We start from the raw sequence: 20,820 nt of genomic DNA on the forward strand, positions 1-20,820 counted from the left end.
CATATTTACGAATAAGTAATTCGGTTTAAGAACTATAATATGCAAAAGGAAGCTTTTGCATTTCTACTTTGTGAAATTGTGCACCTATATTTATTACATTTTGAGATTTAGTCTTCTTTATGGGAGACCTGCGCGGTCGATGATACTTATAATTGTTTTTGTGCTGGTTACTTCATTATCTATACTTGAATTATTTATACAATCTGAAAAAGAAATGCATCGGATTTAAGTTTTATTTTTCTCTAGACACATTTAAACCTATGACCGCGCTTATCCCTCCTAAAAAATTCACCTGTATTTCGTATTTTGCAATGGCGAATGTAGAGCATTTTTTATATTACAGAAACTGGAAGGCGGTAAGACAGATGGATAATGGTAAGTGTCTCTTATTTCACAAATACATTACCGCATGCACACAAAAATCATAAGTTTCCATGTCTGTGATAGAACTCTATTTTTAGAGTTGATTCTTGCTTCCATTCTGGTCTCAGTGCAGTAGAAATAAGTTGAGTGGTAGTACTATACTCTACTCAAGAGGATTCTGCCTCTATAACCAACGATCACCTCCAAAGGAAGATAAATATAATGGAAAGTTTCGTCGCCAAGAGCATAGCTTTTTAAATGGTTAACCAATACATCTATAAAAAGTATATGAATGATATGTCATGAATTTAAACGTAAAGATAAGATATATAACATTTTTAATTGAAACTAAATTTGTTAGATTGATCTCCAGAATAAGCCCTTTCTGTTTCTGTGTCAGTGTCATTTCTTTTTACGATAAAAAAAAGTCGTGCCCCTAGTGATTAGCGACACGCCTACCTATCCATGATATTTGCAGTGTGGCACGGCTTTAAATCGTAAAGATCTGAGGGGTGTAACAGCAATCCTTTACTCTAGGACTTGAAGTCCTATTGCCTGTAATTTCACCAGCACCCTTTCCCTTCGAACCCGACCGAACGCTGTAATAATCACATTAATAACGCACACGTTCATAGCCACAAATTACACCCAAACTCTGGAGAGGAATAAATTAAGGTCATACAAATATTTCTCCCAGCCTGGGAATCGAACCCGGGTCTTCTGCGTGGCAGACCTGCAAGGTAACCATTCGTTCAAGGAGGCATTTAAACTGCTTGGCGGCAGTACTTCCGTAGACACGATACTCTTTTACAAGGCACTCTGCTGATTGCATTCTACATTTCTTAGTATGTCCTCTTAATGTACCAACCACAAAATATTCACATGCTCCTACTATTTTTAATAAGGGATACCTACCTTGCGGCACATTGTTTACGTTTTAGCAGAAGATTCATCACTCAGTGCTATTGATAAACAATGTTCTGGGTAATACGCACTTTGATGATATATTCTTTTTTAAGTTACTGCCATAATTGACAGTATAAAAGGACTATCATTATTGGTACCTTAACATTAGAGCTATCTTACTTACCTATATCTGTGAATAGATCTGTAAAAATTATGTGGAGTTATTCAGCTGAGAAAAATAGATAGAATAAATTATTTTTAATTACTATTAAATTATTGAGCTTTTGATTTATGGTTCTTTTTGCCTTCGGACCGTGGAAATTGAAATGGTCACTTTCCAAAGATGAGAATATTGAATGAGTGCATAAGTTATAATATAATTGTATTATAATATTATACATTAAAAAAGGTCGCAGCAAACAGTAAATCCAGTCAAAAGGTCTATGCATAAAATCTTTTGTGAAAATGTAGAGGCAGAGTTCTGCTCCTCCTCATTAATAGGTTCCTACGCTATTTTACAAGGCCATAATTCCGAACGTCGAAAAATGGACTATAAAAAATTCTGATTATAAAAAACGAATGTACAATCCATGAAAACAACGCTTCAATAATTTCGCTAGTTTTTTTATCCATAATTTTGAGTTTGAAACTAACTTTCTGCCATCAGGCGGAGCTTACGTCTTTCGTCTCTCTTTAACGTGCCTGTGTCAGAGCAAGATAAAGATGGGGGGCGGGGCGTCGTATTTAAGGTGACGATAGATCTGCCCACACGCAGAAAAAGTTCGGGGAAAAGCGAAATAAAACAAATAACCAGTTAATAGATGTTTAATGAATCACTCAGTGCTGCCAGGATGAATGCAAGCGGATTTATCTTTATAGGAACCTGATTTGTAGGAAGCATAGATCTAAGTTCTAGATCTGTGTATTGCTTCATTTCTGCCGAACCGATTCTCAGCTATTGTTTTGTACTTAATTTATGATCCTTGTTTCGTAAATACATACCCTTTAAACTTCAAACGGTTAGGTACTATTTTAAATATATTTTTTCTGTAATTTTAATTTCTCCGTATTTTGTTAAAAAGTTAATAAAAGTCATAGGAAATGAATCTATTTTTCCGGATTTAAATTGCGTATATTTGTTTTTTCAAACAAACCAACGTTTCAACAACAGTCGTAAACCGTGACCATGGGACCTGTAAAGGGCCCGAAATGCGGCCTGAAAACCTAAGAACTCGGTAATTAGAGTCGTTAGTTCGTATTGAAATTTGTAATTAAATAACTTATTTTATGTAAAATAGTTTATTTTTGCTTGCAATGTTTGCATTATTTCCTCAGTAACTACATTTCCTAGTTCCAGGGCAGTGTTACACAGTACATATAGTTCATTTTTGGTTCGCGTACACAGTTCGAGTCGTTGCATGGCTGGATATTTACGGCGATGCGCAGGCGACGACAGCGCTAACGACGCGTCTTCCGCTCGTCTGTCCATCACCAGTTGCCAATGCAGCGGGAACCATGTCGTATGCTCCCCATTTTTAAAACAATTTGTCGAAATCTGTATGACAAAGGACGAATTATCCAGCGAAGACGTAATGGCACCGCTGGTGATCGAGTAAAAATTAACTTCAGATAGCAGCGTGGGATCTTTTTACTGGATACTGTTAAAAGTTACACTAATATTGTAAGTGGAAAGTTGTTTGTAAGCATTTCTTTTGCTCAGATTTATACTCTTTAACTGTGTAGATGTATAAGCGCTCCATAACAGGTGATAGTGAAATACATACTGAACATTGGTATACACTCTACGTGTGTCTAATATTGTCCAAGAATTTCACTATTTATCGGATTGTATGGTATCCCTACAGCATAGCTGTCCCTACCCTACGCTAAGCACCGTGTTTGTTTACAGCTGCGCTGCGGTCGTAATCGTAAACTATTGCATCGTTCGCCTTGTCGCTTGTTCGTGTTGTTGTTGTTTCGATGCGTTGTAAAATTGTATGTGCTATTCTTTGTTTTCAGAAATTATAGTCGAAAAGTGACTGCTATTGAGAAATAAGACATTCGTCGCCAAAATTTATTTACACTGAAATATTTTTTTTTAATCTAAAAATTTTCTAAAATAATCTTTAAAAACTAAACTCTCTAACATCTTGTCACTATAGTGGTTACCTATCACAAGCTAGAAACATGATTTATAGAATTTTGTTTCTCCGAAAACCTTTAGACTTTTATTGAATAGATTTTGTTTCATTTGTCCGAAAACATGTTACGGTTTTTTTTCATTACACCATTTAATGTTTTTTATTTCCGATTTTTATTTCCCCAACCGTTTGACCAATGGTTTTTATTTTGTAAAAAAACGATATCCATGATACATTTTTGTTATATTATTTCTTATTACAGGTACTAAAAGTATTAGAACGTGTTGCACAATACAACTCGTCAAATTAAAGAGGTGCGTGCATCTTTAGAAAATATGGTAAACGAGATGCAAGTTAATTTGATCGAGTTGTAGTCACTCTCTTCGCTCGATCGGATCGTGCTGCTTTTTCATATACTAACCTAACCTAAACCTATAGGAGGGGGTCGTACCGTCTAGGTAATGCAAACAAATTCGGCTCTGGCACTCGCCGGCCGTTACCGCGACACGCTCGTTACGCTCGCTCGGCTCGTACGGCTTTTTCATATACTAACCTAACCCAAACCTACAGGAGGGGGTCGTACCGTCTAGGTAATGCAAACATACAAAAACAGGCTCTGGTACTTTCCTCAATTCAGTTATAGCTTATTTATTGAATAATTCAAGACCATTGTTTTTAAATTACATTTCAGATGATAGCAAAAACATAGCAGAATGGTATGACGAAAATTACGTAAGTGGACTTGCTGTGCAGCAGCAAAGTACAGTCGTCCAGAATTTTGGAGCGGTATGGTAAAATTGTATGGATACAATTTTATCTAAGAATAGTAATTTTGTCGAAACGAATTTTAAGCAATCTAAATTATATGGAAAACAGACAGTATAACAAACATGATTAGACTAAACAAACTTCTGCCCAAAGAATACGTAAGTGTAATAATTATTCTAACAATAGGTTTTCGGACAAACGATACTTCTGCTGTAAGACATTTCTGTGTTGCAAAATTATATCAAAACTGTCATCGCACTAATGAAAAAAAGTCGAACCGTTTTCGAACTGACGAATTTCGGAAAAAAGAAATTATAGTTTGTGATAGATTACCCACTATAGTGACACTATAGTGGCATTATAATGCCTAGCCGGTTTAGTCACGAACTTAGTCAACCAGACTGTATGGCGCAAATACAACGTGCTGTAGGTACCTACGGATCGAAATCCCGAACGTCGTCGTCTGTGAACCTTGGTCAAGGTGTAGGATTATTTTTATATTGCAAATGTAGTCGACTCCATATACCCATCATCGGATTTCAGGTGAACGGCCGGGGTGCGCGCACGACGCAAGATGGCCCCATATATCCGTCATCGAACGGTCTGATGCGCGCCAAAATAAGATTATCGGAATATTTGACACACGCGCACGCTTTACGAGCACTAGAATCTTTATGAAGATACGATGACGCATTTGAGATTGTTATTTTTGGACTAGATATAAACTAGACCAGAAATGCATTGTTTACCTATGTTTCAAGTCTCCCAAGCGGTAGTATCGATTAAATTTTGATTTATATAATATTAATAGGTTTTACAGAAGCAAACAGTGAACATTGTTATTAATAGGACTCGGATAAATATGCAGTATGAACTACAAAATATGTACATATAAGTAATATGGACAAAAAATCTTAAAATATGGAAAAAATGTGGAGATAAAAACCAACTGTTTTCACGTAGACTACGCTTTATTATAAAAAAAATCAATAAAGAAGGATGGCGAAAGCTGACCCAAAATCAACGAAGAGCCGTTCATGGGCTTTGCTAGTACAATTTTACGTTTTAGTTTATGCCTCGTTACTAATATAATTTTGTACATTTTTAGAAGTCAATAAAGAAATTGTAAAACACTGTATTTTAGAATAGATGCAAGAACATAATGCAATTGCTTCAGTTCGACCATAGATTCATCGACGTTCAAAGTTCTTGTACGTACATTTCATTTTAACAATGTTTGAATGTTCACCTACCCAAAGTATTGGTTGTTTTATAGTACACCATGAAACATTAAAATTATAAAATACCTAATCAAATAATCAACTATACAGTATTGATATAAAGTAAAAAATCGGAACAACGCTTTGAACTGTCTGAAAGACCTTTTGACGTCTCAGGATGTGACATGAGCAAACTTAAATTTGCACATGTCCGCAAGTGAGTAGGTCACGTCTAGGTGTATGGCTTACATTTATTTCTCTCGTGAATTTGGGTGTAATTTGTGGTTGTCTATGTGTGTGTCCATGGCACCCGCGACACAGGGTTTCCCTAGTGCGGGGCTATGTTGAGTGTGTGCGTTATTTATTTATTTATTTATTATATATAGTCTAAACCTGTAAATATGGTAAAATACCACACCTGTAAAAGAACGCACTCTCTTTTAAAAAATATTCCTAATAAATATATATATATCCATAATCAACATAAAAAAAATTATTAAAATCAACAACTCTTCCAAGCAGTAGTTCGGGTTACTACTTGTCGGTTCATTGAATTATAGTGAGTACCAACCTGTGGAAATTTCTTTTATCTACACACATATATATCATATCATAGACGAGGGTCTGCCATAGAGGTATGGTATGGTCAAAAACCGCAAATTACGACCAGCATAAAGATAAACTGTTTTGTTAGAACAAATTCCTTATCTGTGAAAATGTTATTATTGCATAATAATAACATCGAATTCGATTTTATTTATTACATTCAAATTTCGAACATCTCTGAAAAAAAAAAAAACAATTTGATTCGATCTGAATTCTAATCTTAGACTATGGAAACCAAAGGACATATAGACTTATATAAATCAGACGTTATTTGTATGTGATGCATTTAGACGTTGAAAATATAAACATTTTATTGTCTTTGTTTAACTACTGCGTGCCGTCGTAAGTCAAAAGAGTAATATTTTTGTAATGTACGAGTTCATATGAACCCTGTCACACTGAAACGTGCGGCTGCCGCGCGTCTGCCGCGCCCGGAACGCTTCCGCCGCTGCCTCTGTGTGGCCTGAGCATAAATGCCAACTGTACTGATTTTGCCATTTTTGTAGTACCCTTTGATAACCATATCCGGTTGTCAAAGGGAAGCACATCAAATGTCAAAACCAATGTTTCGCCAAATGTTTTAGTGAATTATTCGCATAAAATGAAAATGGAAATGAAAATGGACAAAAACATTGACAGTGAGAACAATTAAGTATTGATAAAAATGCGTCGCTGCAGCATTAAGGTTGCGGCAGTAGAAAAAGCGGAAATCAACCGAATGTTACATTACATGTGTTATTTTTCTGTCTATAAATCATACCATAGCCCAAATATCTCATGTAACGAGACTCATTTGAGTAGTTTATTCATAAGTCTTGCCGAATTTTGAATAATTGTATAGGATAGAATTTGGTTACTACAGATTGCCTGTTTGTTAGTATATTTTGATGATTGTTGATAACGATTATTTTGTGATATTGTTGTTCTTGTAAGCATACATATCATCGATATTCTGTTATTAAAACAATTAACTACGAGGTTTTTATTATTACATTATTGTTTTTATTTTTAAAGGTTACCCACAACTCAAAAAAGGAAGTAAGAATGATTGGAAATTATAGGACTGCCGAATATAAACATAGGATCTAGTACCATTTTCGTTTGTTCGCATCATTTTAAAGAGGCAAATTTCAATAGAAATTTGAATGCAATTACAGTTACATGCATGTAATATTATATTACATGATAATGCAATTCCATCGTTACATTTATAGGTAAATAATTTTAATTTTGATTAAAAATACTCATTATTATGCATTCTCAGTTCCTTAAAACTAAACTGACAGCGACCAACATATGAACAGTTCGAGATTAAAACGAAGTTAAGTAAGTGGTTAAATAAAAATATTTTTTATGACATAAGTAAATAAATTATTTGACAGGAAATAAGATGGAAAATTTTATTTTGATTTTAATCTTTCTTGGGAAATTTAATTTGTAACATTGTGACATGACATGAGTGACATTTTTATTATTGTCGTAGTTTAATACGTATATGGTTGTTTAATACGCGAAACATGTTATTACTGGCACTGTCTCTTGTTACATCTTCTGTTATAACATGCTTTAAGTAAATAAACGTATTATTAATAATATTATATGTGGTTGTATGATTATCAATAACATTATTACTATTATATAAGTAATTTTATTTATTTCAAAAATTAAAACGAATTATTAAAGATTCACCTAAATCAAAATCACTGATATCAATTCCATACCAATGCATAAATACAAAGCATCTTACATTATTTGGAAACCTTTTAAAATTTCTTTCTAATATCAATCTAGACATTGGAAATGCGTAGGGATCTTCAGATTTAGATTACAATATTTTTTCTTTTTTTTAATATACTCTTAAATTTCATTTTTTTTGTGCAAATTCACTTTTCGCAATATGTGAGCATTTATAAATGCAAAAAGCTTTAAAATCTCATATGATATTTCCGGATATTCCCATATGATATGAAACATTCCCAAATGGAACATTGATATACTTTATATATATATATATATATAAATATATATATACTTATACTATGTTTCAATATTGAAGCCATAAATTTGCATGTCGATATTGACTTATCTATGATTATGGTACAACATTAAAGAAATCCGCCATTTGTGTGGTACAATTTTGGTTTAGGTAGATACGTTTATTCCATAGATAGGGCAACTCCTTTCCTTTATTATTTCCATCCTCTAAGATTCTAATATCAGTAGAGATGAAGTTTTATTCGAAATGAAATGTCAATGGCAAACAATTTTGACAAATTTCACACGTTACTTGATATCGAACGATATGATAGTTGGGACCGACTCTAGTTTGTCTATGAATTAAATAAAAAAAGTTTTTATTTGCCGTCATTTCGCCAGTCGTAACATGCGGTTCCTGAACACATCATAGGGAGCTTATAATAATATGTGTGTAGTTAAAGCAGTGTACGTAACTGTGTAAAATTAGGCATTAAAACACTCTCACTCTCGCATTTTAATATCGATTTATAATTGCTCCTCAGCGAAGATCGCAAGTTGCCTCACCCAGAGGAGTCTGTAATTGGCACGCTGCAACTGGTACCTTGCTGATTGATTGGAAGCCACAGAAAACCAGTACTGAGAGAGACGCTCGAAGTAATGCTCGATGGTAATGCAGCTACTGCGGTATTACCATCGCAATGGTACTATATGTGCGTATGCAGCATCGATTAGCGCTTGAGCACCATTTTTTTATTACCCGAGGGAGTCTGCTTACAGATACCCCGGCCCTGCGGGGGCAGAGCCGGGGTTATGTGGGACTGAGCTGAACCCTGAAGGGGAGCAACCCGACTGCACCAAACCCCCGAGGTGTTTCTCCTCTCCGCTGCAGGTGGAAGCACGGGTACGCTATCGCTCGTCCGCGCCTCCACCAGTGGTTGGCCGCGCCCAGCGCAGCCCCTCTCCGAGAAGGGAGACACAACGGTCCCCCGAATCCAAATGTAAGGATCGCCGAACACCAGGCGAGCCTTCCATCTCGAACCCCTCCATGCTGGGCAGCGAACTCCCCCGAGTCCGCTACCTTTGCAGGGGCCATGGCGCCAGGACAACATCCCCTCAACTGTGAAGTTCAGAGGATGCTCCCCCAGCCCTCGCGGCGGATCTGTTGGTAAGCTCCGCCGCAACACTCTACGCGCATCCACGTGGACTCTCCGCAGAGAGTTCTTTAGAGCGCCTACCGCACGGGCCAATCGCCCAAATTCGGCCGCGGAGGACAGGACGAGTGGCAACGACACACCAACACGTCTCTTCCCCCGCGACCCTCCTCCCCGCATGCGTCCACGCGGACCCGCTCGGCCTAGATCAAGACGAGCCCGCGCGGTACAGCTTCACCGTGGGATGAAATCGACCACGGCTACTAGAGCCCCCCCGCTACGACAAGGCGGGAACCCATTCGGGGGGGAGCGCTCGAGTACCTATATTGAGTAGAATGTGGTACTAGTATTACTTGGTCTAGACACGGCTAGAGAGAATACAGAAAAAGTTCATAAAACAACTTAACTGTAGAAAAAGATTGTCAACTTCAACCGCTATGTCTTAAACAGATAGTTGTCATAAACATAACCTCCTGACTATTGGAGAAGGCCGGGAAGTGTTAATAATAATAATAATAACGTACACACAACATTGCCCCGCACTAGGGAAACCCTGTGGCGTGGGTGCCATGGACACATACATAGACAACCACAAATTATACCCAAACTCACGTGAGAAATAAATGTGGGCCATACAAATATTTCTCCCGGTCCGGGAATCGAACCCGGGACTCTGCGTGGCAGTCCGGTATGGTAACCGTTCGGCCACGGAGGCAGTTAGACATATGTTAGATATGGGACTTAGCATGATTAAATAATCTCAGTACATAGTACTTAAAAAAACGACCTCAAAAGTACGTGGAATTACGTCTATTTGCCAAGTTTTATTGAAATATCCTTAATTTCGCCACTATACAGGGCTTGACACTGTAGATAATAAAAATCGGTTCTCACTACTCAAAGTATGTGGAGAGGAAAACGCCTTGAATTGGAGAAATAGCAAAATCAACCATTAAAATAATTGCTCCTTAGTAAAATTTAGGCGCTTTTTATAAAAATGAATCTTCATGCGTAAACAGCCACCCTCAGAGGTGGATGGTTTTCTTCAAAATGAAATGGGACCACTATGGAAGTACCCCCTTTCCAACAAAAAAAGAATCATGAAAATCGGTTCACAAATACCGGAGTTATCGCGTAACATACATACAAAAAAACACAGTCGAATTGAGAACCTCCTCCTTTTTTGAAGTCGGTTAAAAATGCCGTATATATAAATCGTCAAGATTTAATGTCGCAAATTTGTTTTAATGTATCTAAGCGTAGGAGTCGACACACTACCGAACACTAGTAGAATTGTCCACATGCATAACAGAAAATTCTCACATATTGATGCATTCAACTAAAACAAAAAAAAAAAACATTTAAAGCTAAAATTATATAATTTTCTCTTAGAAACCTAAATATCTACATCAGGTAACTAACTAATGTGGTGTTAGTGAGTATCAGATGAGTTATTTACCAATTATTATTATTTTTATTACATTTGGTGTATGTGTTATATATGTTGTATTTATGCAACTATCTATTTATTGATTTATTTTATTTACTAAATAGGTGTATTTTATTAACTTTATACCTACTTATTGACTTTGCCTAGTTTGGGTTATGTGCCTATACTATGGCTTAAAGATCACACTTAGTCGAAATTCAAACCATTTTGTCCTTTTTTGTTTTATGTTTCGTTTTATCTCGGATTAAATTAAGTGTGATTGATACAAATAAAGGATAAACCATGCTTATTATTATTACTATTATTTTATAATATAAGTGCGCATTTGACCTCCATCTCACCTGATGGAAAGTGACGATGAGGTCGACGATAGAGCATGCACACCGAAATAATGCCTATTCACTCTCCCCTTGAAAAGACCCAAGTTATAACGTTCAGGGAATAAGGGTCGTATTCCAGAATTCTCCTCAATACTCAGTCAGGACTGGAGTATTGCAGTGAGCACTGAAAATCATACTCAAGGCCTTACCATTAGGGTCGTATTTCCTGTGCTTGAAATCATACTCAAGTGTGCTCAAATCCTAACTTGAGCATTGAGTAGAGTTCGGGAATACGATCCTTAGTCTGCAGGCAAGGAATTCCACTCCATAGCCGTTCGCCATATAAATGTGGAAACGTAACGCTTCGTGCGAATCTTTGGAATATCCACAACATAGCCTTCGCCTAGTCCCCCGGCGATGGAATGGAATGGAATTAAATAGTGTAATAATTTGTAAATTATAAATTAATTTAAAGTTATTATTAAAAAACTCCGTAAGCTCCTATCCAGGGATATTATATTTTTACATTCTTTTTTTGGAGCAAAGTGTGTATATTATATTCTATTTAAGAAAAATTATTTTGCTGAAACGAATTCTCAGCAATATTTTGGATTGTTCAATTATCTAATGTAGTATAGTTTCTATATGGAAAACAACCACACAAACTTCTATAAGAATACACAATATAATATTATGTAATATATGAATACATACAGTTTGTCTTGTTTGTGTTATTACTATAATAATAGTTTTTCGGTAACGATATTTCTGCTGTTCTACTACTCCTAGTGCTGTGCAGGTTACCTCCATGGTTGTGTTAAAAGCGGATACGTAGATCAACCAGTATCGACTCCAATTGCTTAGAACGAAATAAAATGCACGCATTTATTTGCAATTTATGTAATAAGCACATCTTTGATAAACTAACACTAAACCTAAAACACAAACAAATTAAATAAAGCACATCTTTATTTACTCGCTAGTGAATTCTTCCATCAGCAAGTTTTGAGATTGTGGTTTGAAAATAAAAATAACAGAAACAGCAAACGTCAAATAAGTAATATTTCAAGAAACTTATCTTCATAACTCAACCACACCTTCCTTATAATATTTCAGTATGTTATTATGTATATGTCTATACAGCTACAAGTTACGACTCACTGGTAGAAACAGAACGCATACTTCCCGATTGTAAACGAGTGATCAACGGCCTGCAACAACTATAATACATGGGGGGATATTTGTGCACTTTTATGAGATACACCTTGGTCAATTTCTACAGAAAGCAAAAAATGTTCGAAATTCAAATAAACAAGATGGCAGCCATGGAAATTTCAGTCTTCACGGAACCACGGAAACTATTAGTGATAGGTAGGAGGTGCTGGAAGGAAAGTCATAGAGGGTAACAGTGATCAACTGTGTGTGGAAAAAAAGTTCAAGATGGCGAATTCAAAATGGCGGCCGAAGAAAAACTTGCTTCGATCCGACTGAAAATTGGCATGCGGAGGTTTTAGTAGTCCTTAATCATAATTTGGTGTCAAGTTTCTTTTCGTCAAAACATGGCTGCTAAAAAATAGTTGCCCTGTTTCGACTGAAAATTGGCATGCTGAAATGTGGCATCCACAGGAGTGCCGGATGAAAATTTGTGGTTAAAATTAGTTTTTCGCCATTTTCAAATATATCCGCCATACAGGACTACGTTGTGGGCAGAAAAAAATTGCTCTGATCCCTTTGAAAATTAGCATGTGGGCTTCTCTAGGAAATAGTCTCTAGGTAATAATTTATGATCAACATTAGCTTTCCGCCATTTATCAATGTGGCCCCGATACAAGCGTTTTTTGGCGGCAGATAAAAATTTGCTCTAATTCGACTGAAAATTGGCATGTCGGGGTTTCCATGAGTGTTTAATAATAATTCGCGATGAAAATTTATTTTTCGCCATTTTTCATTATGGCTGCCATACAAACTTTTTTTGGCAGTAGATAAAAATTTGCTGTAATTTGACTGAAAATACCATAGCTTCTAATTATAGTTAGGGGTAAAAATTTTGTTTTTGCCATTTTTCCATGTAGCCGCCGTACAAGCGTACTTTTTTCGATATAATTAGCTGTTGAAAAAACTTGCTTTGTTCGGGATAAAAATTGGCATGAAAAGATTTTTAGGATTATCTGATAATAATTTGTGGTCAAAATATATTTTTGTAATATTTAATTATGGGCGCCATCAAAGAGCTATTTTAATTGTTTTAAACAAAAGTCATTGGTGCTGAACTGCTGAGGTATTTAGGGAAAACAAATGCCAGACGATTACATCAAATATCTGGTCTCAAATTAGGGAATTTCCTGTACTATGAATCTCTGAATAACAATTATTCTGAGGGCAATACCCAGAATAGAACTAACTTGGAAATTATCGTTCCAATTTCCAAAGTTAAATTGGCCCAAATCGAGAATAGAACCCGGAATCTCCTCAAAAGGCGCCCATAGTAGGTACTAACAGCTATGCCACCGAAGAACATAAGCACACCCCGTAATCTAAATCCGACTACGCGCCGCAGGCCGAGCCGGACCCCACCGTAGGTACAGGGCTCGTAATAATAGGTACGTATAACAATGTAAAATAAATATTGAAAATTGGGTTTTAATTACTTGTAATGTCATTACAATCTATGAACTTGGTTGGATTTACCAAGTAAGTTTCACAAAGGTTGGCTTCCTTGTAAGCCTGCTGAGTTTCGTCATCCAAATGGCGATTTATAATCCCTCCACAGCGCAGGTCATAAGTTGCTTCCGCTAGAGGAGCCTGTAACTGGTACATTGCCACAGGCTGTTTGGAGTAGCGTTGCATTAAAGCCGTCGTTTCTTCGAACGAGGGTAAGTCAGTGCTGAGAGATGCTCGAAGTAGGATGAGCTTAGACCGCAGCTGCCGCGGCTGTACCTTGTATGATCGCAATTGTGCTATGCGCGTATAAGCCGTCTTGATCCACGCTCGAGCATACTGCGCTGAATGTGGCACCTTTCCCAATAAAGTTCTGACGTGCGCCTCTATCTTTTCGTTCCATGATGATACGTTCACGAGGGTTTGGTCTAGTTGTTCAGTGTTCCCTGACATCAAACCGTACATATGTTTCGCCACTGCATCCTGCAGAGCTTCCTCAGTTTCATATTCACTAATTTGATCCAAGAGTGTAGCTTGAATATCTTCTGGCGTACCACCAACACAGAACACTGTGCCAGTCACACCGTGTTCTTCTAGGATAGCAGCTACCTCTAACGATATTGAAACTCCAGATTCGTACCCTAATAGGTAATAGTTGTTCTTTACTTCGAGTTTTTTCAGTAAAAACTAAAAAAGAAAATATAATTATAGAATATACAACTATTTGAATGACAAAACCTATAGTAAGTTTTTATAATTACTTTGGCATATCTCTCAGCAGTTTCCCGGATGCTTTCGTGTAATAAGTCGAGGCCAGGCTGCAGCACGATGGCGGATAACATGAGCCTCTCGCCCAGCACTTGAAACCTTGCATAGTGGCCTTCCATTCCAGGAATGATGAATATATATTTCTTAGAAACATCGAATTCATCCTCTCTCTGAAAGAAACCTTGTTTGATGAAGTCTCGATAAATTTTCCCAATGTCTGTATAATAAAACATGATCAAAACAATTACCATGTTGCCGTTATCAACGCGTGTTGGCAAGGAGACCCATTCATTTGTGGCGAGCAGTTCGTCAGGGTCAACATATGAAAAGAAAGTCCCGAGGCCACGCACGGACTTGAATTTATTCCCTGTTATTGTGTCCTCCAATTCTCGAATTCTGCAAATTTCATATTTTTCAATCGAATTGTCAATTATTGTACAGTCAGCTCTCATTTGACTAAAAAACTTACTTTAGGGAAGTCAAATTCAAAATTTCTTCGTCATCCAAGTAAATATTAAAGACGTCTCGCAGGAACGTTTGAATAATGGACACCTTTCTTAACTCGATGCCCATATCTTGAAGTGTGATTTCATCTTGTGTATCTTCAGAGATACTAATTTCTGATAACAATGAGCAATTAGTAGATATTTTCATTAGATGAAACGAATATTATACCATGCTACGAGATTTATTACTGTCAATTTGGGTAATATGTTAAAAACTTACTGGCACGCCTACTAATTTGTTGCAACAGCGAAGTTTGTTTTTTTGAGGGAAGAGCCAGCAACGTCGACTGAGACGTGCATATAGCTCGCTCTATTGTATGCAACGCACCTCTCCATGTATATGAATCTTGTGCATATTCCTCAGTACCACTCTAAATAAAAATATTTTATTACAGTCATACCGTTGTCACATAAATCAATTACATAAAAAGTGTCCTTTAAGATCCAAAAAAGAAAAAATAATTACAAATTAAAAATAAACACAAATTGTCAGTCATATTTACGAATTTTTACCTTTTTAAATGCACACAAATTAAGAGTTGTCGCCGGTAAACCATCACGAACGCGAGTATGGCATGTATTTTGGCCGACAGTAACGCCAAAGCAAACAATAGCAAAGTATCTGCAAAAAAAAATCTTGACCATTATTCGAACAGCTTACAAGTATAACATACATGAGATAGCAGTCACTTATTAACGTCCATGTAATCATCTCTTTTGACGCCATAACGTTTTTCCTTACTTGCTTTTTCAACCATTGCTATTACATGAAGTGGCGAGAGGTGGACTAAAAGTCACGATTTTGGTTCTCATTGGATGGCAATCTCGATGGATTCCCGTCGAGATCCAACGTATAAATATAAAAAAAAAACCTTATACTTCGAATTGAAATTTTAAATAATCGTAAAATTACATTTCCTTGTAAATAATAGTCTATAGTTAGCGAGCTAAAAGTGATCAGATACTGTCGGCCGTATTGACACTATTTAACGGTTAGGCTTTGTATTTATTGTGCAGAAATATTACTTAGTTCTACCCTACCTAAGCCTGATATGGTCTTGCGCTACCAAGTGCGACTCATCTTAGGATGGAAATAAATGATAAACACAAACAACATAACAGTTCGAGTTCTTAGGTTTTCGCGATTGTTACACATAGGAAATGAAACTATTTTTCCAGATTTAAATCGCGTATATTTGTTTTTTCAAATAAACCGACGCCACGTTTCGGGCTCTTTACAGGTCCCATGGTCAAGGGCCCGAAACGTCGGTTTGTTTGAAAAAACAAATATATGCGATTTAAATCTGGAAATATAGTTTCATTTCCTAAACATGACAATTCTTCGTCCTCATATAAACTTCTAAGGAGAGTTCTTACTAGATACTTTGACGGAATTGTTGAAGTAAGCTGTAGACGAACAGAGCGGCTTTCAAAACTCTTTCCGCAAAGTTCAAATTGAAAAATAAGGATTCCCTCAAGATGACTTATAAAGAGTTTCCTCAGATTTACTTAAATAATTTGTGGGCATTGTGCCGAGGTAATGCATTGGGACCCGCTTATGAAGGCTAGCGTGTGAAAAATGCCGCCGAGTCACCACTAAATTAACGATCAATCCTTTTCGCTCACAAGTGGAACTCAGTAAGTTAAAAAAAAGCTACCCCTCTCAGAGTGCATGGATCAGGCAAGCTGTACGCAGCAATTGGCTACTTATATTGGTGGACCTCGACCAGCATCTCCGCCTCTATGTCCCACGGAAGATGTTAGTCGTATTATTTAGTTAGTGAGACTCAATTTTTTTTAACGTAAAGTAGACGAGCCACTTGATGGGAGGTGATTATCGTCACCCGTGGACATCTGCAACATCAGATGAGCAGCCTATGCGTTTCCAGCCTTTGAGAGCCCTCTTGACACGCTTTTTGAAGAATGCCATGTCATATCGCAAAGGAAGAGTTCAAGAGGAATATTCCACGAGTCTCAGTATTCCACATCTTGCTTTGCTAGGCATCAATGTCGTGAGGATTGGGCTCTATTCCTTAGGCGGGAGGTGCGATAGTGGAAACGTGACGGTGGCTCCAGTCCAAAAAGTCGCTGTAAGCACTCCCATAAGGTGTTTCATTTTTCCAAAGATGTGATTTTCATATGCTTTGCTTACGCCCCGAGTCTCAGTGTTGTATAAAATATATATGCAGAATTTCAAGACCATTGGATAATAATAGGGGTTAAAGTATGAAATTGCCGATTTGTACTGAAAATCTAAATTGTTTATTTTTTAAATTTTTAACAAATTTATGTAATCAAAATAGTTGCCATTATTATCTATACATTGCTGCCATCTAATGGGAAGGTTATTAATGCCTTTGCGATAGAACTCCGACGATCTAGACTGCACAAACTGTGTGAAAGCATTTTGTGCTGCCTCCTGGGAAGAAAACTTCTTGTCACGTAGATAATTGTCCAAATCACGAAAAAAATGGTAGTCCGTTGGAGCAAGGTCTGGTGAATACGGAGGATGACGAATGGTTTCTAACTGCAGTTCCTGAAGGGTCAAAATGGTTTCTCGTGCTGTGTGAGGTCTCGCGTTGTCGTGGAGCAATAATGGTGAAGATCGATTCATGAGTCGGGGCTGTTTTACTGCTAGTTTTGTCAACATGGTTCGGAGTTCGGCACAATAGACATCTGCCGTTATTGCTTGACCAGATCGGAGAAAACTATAGTGAATAACACCATGCTGAGACCACCAAACAGTTACCATTACCTTTTTATTGGTAAGTTTTGCTTTAGGACACTGTTGTGGCATTTGACCTGGGGTCAGCCATTGCATTTTTCTTTTCCGGTTATCATAAAGAGTCCACTTTTCATCACATGTTACAATTCGATCCAATATTCCTTCATTTCTGTACCGGTTCAACAAGGCAACACAAGTTTCAACACGCGTTTCTTTCTGTAGATCAGTCAAATCATGAGGCACCCATTTTTCGTATTTTTTTATTTTATTGATTTGACGCAAGTGAGTCAATATTGTGGGTAAGGTAACGTTAAACCATGCCGCTAATTCCTGGGTAGTTTGACTAGGATCGGCTTCCACTATCTCTCTTAATTCATCGTTATTCACCTGTGTGGGCGGTCTTCCTCGTGACTCGTTCTTTAAGTCGAAATTTCCATCACGAAAGCGTTTAAACCAAAATCGCACGGTGCGTTCGTTAGTAGACCCCTCTCCAAACGCAGCATTGATATTGCGGGCTGTTTCTACCGCGTTAGTTCCGCGTCGGAACTCGTATTCAAAAATCACTCGAATTTTCGCAGTATCCATCTTTCTTGTCTAAATTGAATAACAAAAACAATTGAAAGTCGATATTCAAATGTTTCAAATTAAAAAAAAAAATCACAGAAACCATTTGAAAAAAGTTTCATTCGAAAACCTCAAACCATGAAGATTCTATGAAAATTCAAAGAACCTATTGCAATAAAACGGCAATTTCATATTTTAACCCCTAATATTAAGGGGTTGCACACTTCTTCACGTTTATTTCATACTAGTGAAATTTCGAATATTGAAGTGCTTTTACACTAATGAGCTTTTCATGTATTTCTTTAATTTTTTGTAGTTAATTCTGTTTAATTAAGTGGGAACCATAGTAGAAAAGGTACCTTGTAGTAAGTTTTTAGGATCTCGGACTCCTCAAAGGAACAGGACTGGATAACATCAGACAACATCACATACGTCGCTCTGATCCCAAAGTAGGTAACTAAAGCACTTATGTTATGGAAATTGGAAACTATGACGCTGCCACAAACACCAAGATCCGAGACAAAAGAAAAGAAAAGAAAAGTTCGTTTTTCTCATTTATCGGGCCGTGGGTGGATCATACCCGTTACCTCCGATATGACGACACCATGAAAACCGGTGTGCAAGTCACTCGAGCACGGAGGTCGTCAATCCAAAACGTTCTAAACAACGGTAACCATCCAAGAGAAGACTACAAGGAGTTATTACAACTCTTACTTGTGTACCCGGGAGGTTGGTCTAGAAACGACTTCGCTTTCAGAGTTTCAGGGAGTCTGCATCAAGCAATATGGATGGCAAAGGCAATATATGCACTTAAAAATTGTCCTCTTCACGAAACAATATACCTCAAGGATAATTAAAGACAATGATACGTGTGGCGCGCTATAAGTTTCCGGAATGAATAAGAAAAAAATACATAGTCAGAAATAAATTTATTGTTTCTCAAAATATTCTCCTAACGGAACGTTAATGCAAATTTTCATGCGAATGAACCACTATTGAAAACATTTATGCCACTCCTTCGTGACAATCTCTGAAACATATTTTTTATACTCTTCGACAGCCTCTTCAGGTGCTGAAAATCGTTGACCGCGTAACTGGTTCTTAATTTTTGGAAATAAATAAAAGTCACAAGGTGCCAGGTCGGGACTGTACGCGGGATGGCTCATAAGGTCAACGTTGTTCTGCTTCAAAAATTCATTTGTCTGTCTGGCGCTGTGAGAACTGGCATTATCGTGGTGCAAGATGATACGGCGTTTACGGTTATTTTATGGAGCTTATCAATAACTTCCGGCAAACAAATGGTCGTGTACCAATCACTATTCACGGTACAACGATTCTCCAAAGCAACAGTAGCCATGTGTCCAGTTTTATTTAAAAAAAAGAGCAATCATCCGCTTAGAGACACTTTGCACGCGCGTAACTTTGGTTGGTTTCGGCTCATCTCGAAAGACCCATACGCACGATTGCTGCTTTGTTTTGGGATCGTAACTATGAATCCATGTTTACCTGTTTACATGTATACCTGTTACTATATCTCACACCTAATTTGGCGCCTCTTTATTGAATCTGGTAAGCATGGCATTGCACCAAGTGACGCGATCCGTTTTTAGAGCCTCAGTCAAATTGTGTGGGATCCACCGAAAGCACAGCTTTTTCACACCCAAATGTTTGTGTAGTATTGATTGTATTTGAGTCATGCCTATGCCTAAAGATGCCCGAATCTCATGGTATGTCACATGCCTGTTTGTTTTGATTATACGGCGCACAGCATCGATGTTTTTATTGTTCACATCAGTGGACGGGCGACCATCACGAAATTCGTCACTGAGATTTATACGACTGCGTTTGAATTCTGCAAACCAGCTATAAATAGTCGTCTTGCATGGTGCTTCATCGCCGAAAGCAGTTTGAAGCCGAGAGAAACTCCACTGAGCTGTTAGATTACACTTAAAGTCTTAGAAAATCATACTACGAAAATTTTCACGAGTTAAATCCATGGCAATATATACAACCAATTTCTAAAATGATGCCACAAAGCAAAAACAAGTGACAGTGACAGACATGAAACAAACTGTATTTTACAGCCAAAGAGTTAAATTTTCAAATGTTATAATTACTTTTTAAATATTGTTTATGTAAGCGGACAGGTCCGGAAACTTATAGTGCGCCCTATGTATGAGTTGCATATTTTGTCAGCCTCATTCATTTTTGGCACGAGGTGATTGTAAGTCGATGGGTTCCAAAGAATGTTTTGTGTATTCTATAACTTCGAAACACTTCAAAAATATTGCTAAGAGACTTTCTTCTGGCAGAAACAAACGTAAGTTAATAATAATAATAATAATAATAATAATCATCATTTATTTCCAATCACAATGGTATTCATCTTATAATAGATACATACAGAAGTTGAAATGACAATGTGTTTGACCATTGTGAAAGAGCGGAATCTGTACTAGGATACCCTGTGTTACAGTATTCCGACTCTCAGACTCGATCTAGAAATATGTGACAAAGGTGCAGTTAATAACTATTAATACATCATAATAAAAAGAAAAGAAAAGATAACAAAGTTAGAAAGCTAAATCAGTACAATACGTTGTAATGTGTAAATTGTGTGTGTGTGTGTGTGTGTGTGTGTGTGTATGTATGTGTGTGTGTGTGTGTGTGTGTGTGTGTGTGTGTGTGTGTGTGTGT

General features: G+C 37.1%; 1 protein-coding gene across 1 annotated transcript in view; it reads right to left on the reverse strand.

The window, feature by feature from the left end:
* Window positions 1-11,700: 11,700 nt before the first annotated feature.
* The window catches only part of LOC113240174 (fatty acid synthase-like), a 34,546-nt gene continuing 25,426 nt past the window's right edge, over window positions 11,701-20,820 (reverse strand). The window contains exons 32-37 of the mRNA XM_026477415.1: window positions 15,348-15,456; window positions 15,055-15,205; window positions 14,798-14,948; window positions 14,577-14,724; window positions 14,322-14,498; window positions 11,701-14,247 (exon numbers count right to left, since the gene is read on the reverse strand). Of these exons, the coding sequence (XP_026333200.1) occupies window positions 13,543-14,247; window positions 14,322-14,498; window positions 14,577-14,724; window positions 14,798-14,948; window positions 15,055-15,205; window positions 15,348-15,456 (1,441 nt within the window). The 3' untranslated portion in view covers window positions 11,701-13,542. The remainder of the gene's footprint in view (window positions 14,248-14,321; window positions 14,499-14,576; window positions 14,725-14,797; window positions 14,949-15,054; window positions 15,206-15,347; window positions 15,457-20,820) is intronic.

This window comes from Hyposmocoma kahamanoa, unplaced genomic scaffold, assembly GCF_003589595.1.
Source record: "Hyposmocoma kahamanoa isolate Upper Pololo Valley unplaced genomic scaffold, ASM358959v1 120, whole genome shotgun sequence".
In the NCBI taxonomy this organism is placed as follows: domain Eukaryota; kingdom Metazoa; phylum Arthropoda; class Insecta; order Lepidoptera; family Cosmopterigidae; genus Hyposmocoma; species Hyposmocoma kahamanoa.